At 44.7% G+C, this 2,492-nt stretch overlaps 1 protein-coding gene across 1 annotated transcript in view; it reads left to right on the plus strand.

The window, feature by feature from the left end:
• Window positions 1-2,310: 2,310 nt before the first annotated feature.
• Window positions 2,311-2,492, plus strand: part of H257_18209 (hypothetical protein) — a gene marked incomplete at both ends in the record, with an annotated part of 3,109 nt that continues 2,927 nt past the window's right edge. The window contains one exon of the mRNA XM_009847228.1: window positions 2,311-2,445. Coding sequence (XP_009845530.1) covers window positions 2,311-2,445 — 135 coding nt within the window. The remainder of the gene's footprint in view (window positions 2,446-2,492) is intronic.

Raw genomic sequence — 2,492 nt, forward strand, 5'->3', positions numbered from 1 at the left:
GGGCAAACGCTTCAGGTTAGCAACATATGCTGCAGGAACAGCTCGTGCTCATCCAATCATAGGTACTTCCGATTAGCTAAAACTAAGTTGAATTAATCTAAAACTTCGTCACCCACTGGTTAAAAGCGGGTATTTATACCCAGATTAGCAAAATATGTGAAAAGCACAAAAGTAAGTAGCTAATTATCTGCTACCGGGGAGATGCAGGAAATGAACGAAAACTCGCGATTATCTCGCATGTCGACTAAGTCTGTCTGTCCTTCATGCAACATGCTAACGTTACTTCAAAATGTTGACTTCATACGTGAAAACACGAGGATGTTGGGATGCAAGTACAGTGGTGGTGTATACCGGTTTGCCAGATCTATACGACACCTTGTATTAGAACGGTATTTTATCCGAGTCTCAATGTATGTTGTATTATATCAACTTTTATATAGAAATTTGTATTGAATTGTTTTATATGGTTTTGAACGTTACATGTGGAAATGCATGATCTTTTTAGGGCTGGTCTGCGAACATTCCCGTCCACGCTTCCACGCAAATACGACTCCTGATTGGCTAAAACGTGAATTTTTCCGGATAACACAACCTCAAAAGCAGGGACGCCTGAGTTGAAGCAGGGATGATTCATCCCTGCTTTTGAGTGTCCGTTCCTGCTTTTGCACGCTTTCGATAGAAATTAAGAATTTTTTTTGATATATTTTCAGAATCCTCGAAAATAGTTCGGATAACATCCCTGCCTTAAAGCGTGGATGGTTTTTCACAGACCAGCCCCTTAAAATTGACATGTATACATGCTGCGCTCGCACATGTGCGCATGTGCGGAAAGTCCAAGCGCAGGTGGTCAAATTCTCGGGAGTGACTCATGGAGGTGAGCTGAAACTGTGAGATCATGTACTCCACATGTTTAGGAAGGTAGTGCATGCAATTATTCTTACCAACGTGAAGTACAGAGGACGAAAACGACGACGGTGGAGGACGAATTTGTAGTTTTTCGGGCACATGCGTTGCACATGCGCATGAGATGCCGCTATCTATAGTTAGCTGTCACGGTGCAGGTTGTGATGTGTACATGTGCCGTGTAATAGTCTACAAGTTGGTATGCGTCCCATCCCTCGTCGTCATTCCTAGCCTATGTATTCACCCACAAAAGTTCCGCATTTTGCTCATGCGCGCATGCGTCGAGTGTCGAATTTTTCTTGCACATGTGCACATGCGGGGATGAAATGATTTCTTTCTGATATAGAGCGGGTAGCGAACGGATAGTAAATTTCTATAAATATATAGGTAAATGTATGATCAGAAATTAAATTTCACATCCTATCCGACAGGTGGTGAGGCAAATACCCGGTTTAACCCTTCAAGTAGCCAAGTAGCGCAGAATCATCAGTTTGTCAAACGAGCGATTTGGGAAAGCGACGAAAGGAGTTAGCAATTCTGTGAACATCACGGCAATGTCCGTTTACATGTTAACGGTAGTGGATCGCAATGTCAAATTTACGGCCTGTTCCTGCATCTCCCGGGTAATTCCTCGCTTTGTGAACTTTGTGCCCTTCTCAATATCGACAATAGTGAAGACAGCTGGTTTCGCAAAGTTGGTGACATTTTTGTTTTATATTGTACTACTACGTATTAATAGTAGTATCTGTCTAGAATCCCCAACCATTACTACAGGGGAGGGAAAATAGCTCAGTGGTAGATCATCGGTTTTTTAACTCAAAGGTCCCCGGCTTCCCCCAATTATTTCCGCAAGGACCTCCCCTCTGGAGAATCCGGATAACAAGGGCTGCGTACGAAGACGAGGACCGAACTTCGAAGAAGATCGGTCGAAGCACGATGTATGAAGCGTTGAGCGAAGTAAAAACCGAAGATTACACACCGCCCCTGGTTCGAGCAGTCGCGTTACAATTGGCGAAGGAATTCCACAACATGTGGCTCTAGAGGAGGAAAGTCTTAAAAATGATAATCCAAACTCAATTAACCATTTGCTGCTCCAGCACACTCCAAGAAATCTCCTATCAGCGGAACCAGCCGCTAGGATGGTCGCATGGGTGTGAAACTTGGTTGGTTCGACCAGTAGGTGGCATCGATATGTAGATTCGATATGAATTTCCGGACCCCACCCAATCGAAATCTCGCACTACTAGAACGTAATTCGCACTAACAGTAAACCAGATGTGCCCATTACTGTCAGTAAAAAATGTACATACCAACCGAATCGATTCCAAATCCATCAAGGGGGTTCACCAAGCCACCATCAACTAGTTAACACGCTACCTCATTGTTCATTTCACCAAACTTGCAAACATGAAGTCAACCGCGCTCTTAACTCCGATGGCCTTGATCATGGCCATGATGGTCCAAGATGCTTCTGCCCACGGCCGTCTGCTGGTGCCTCCGCACCGCGGCTACATTGGCAAACTGCCGCAATTCAGTGACTTTGTTCCAGTCAACTTCGGTGACCACAGCCTCAGCGCTGGTGGCATTAG

Source organism: Aphanomyces astaci (assembly GCF_000520075.1).
Source record: "Aphanomyces astaci strain APO3 unplaced genomic scaffold supercont1.143, whole genome shotgun sequence".
Lineage (NCBI taxonomy): Eukaryota > Oomycota > Saprolegniomycetes > Saprolegniales > Verrucalvaceae > Aphanomyces > Aphanomyces astaci.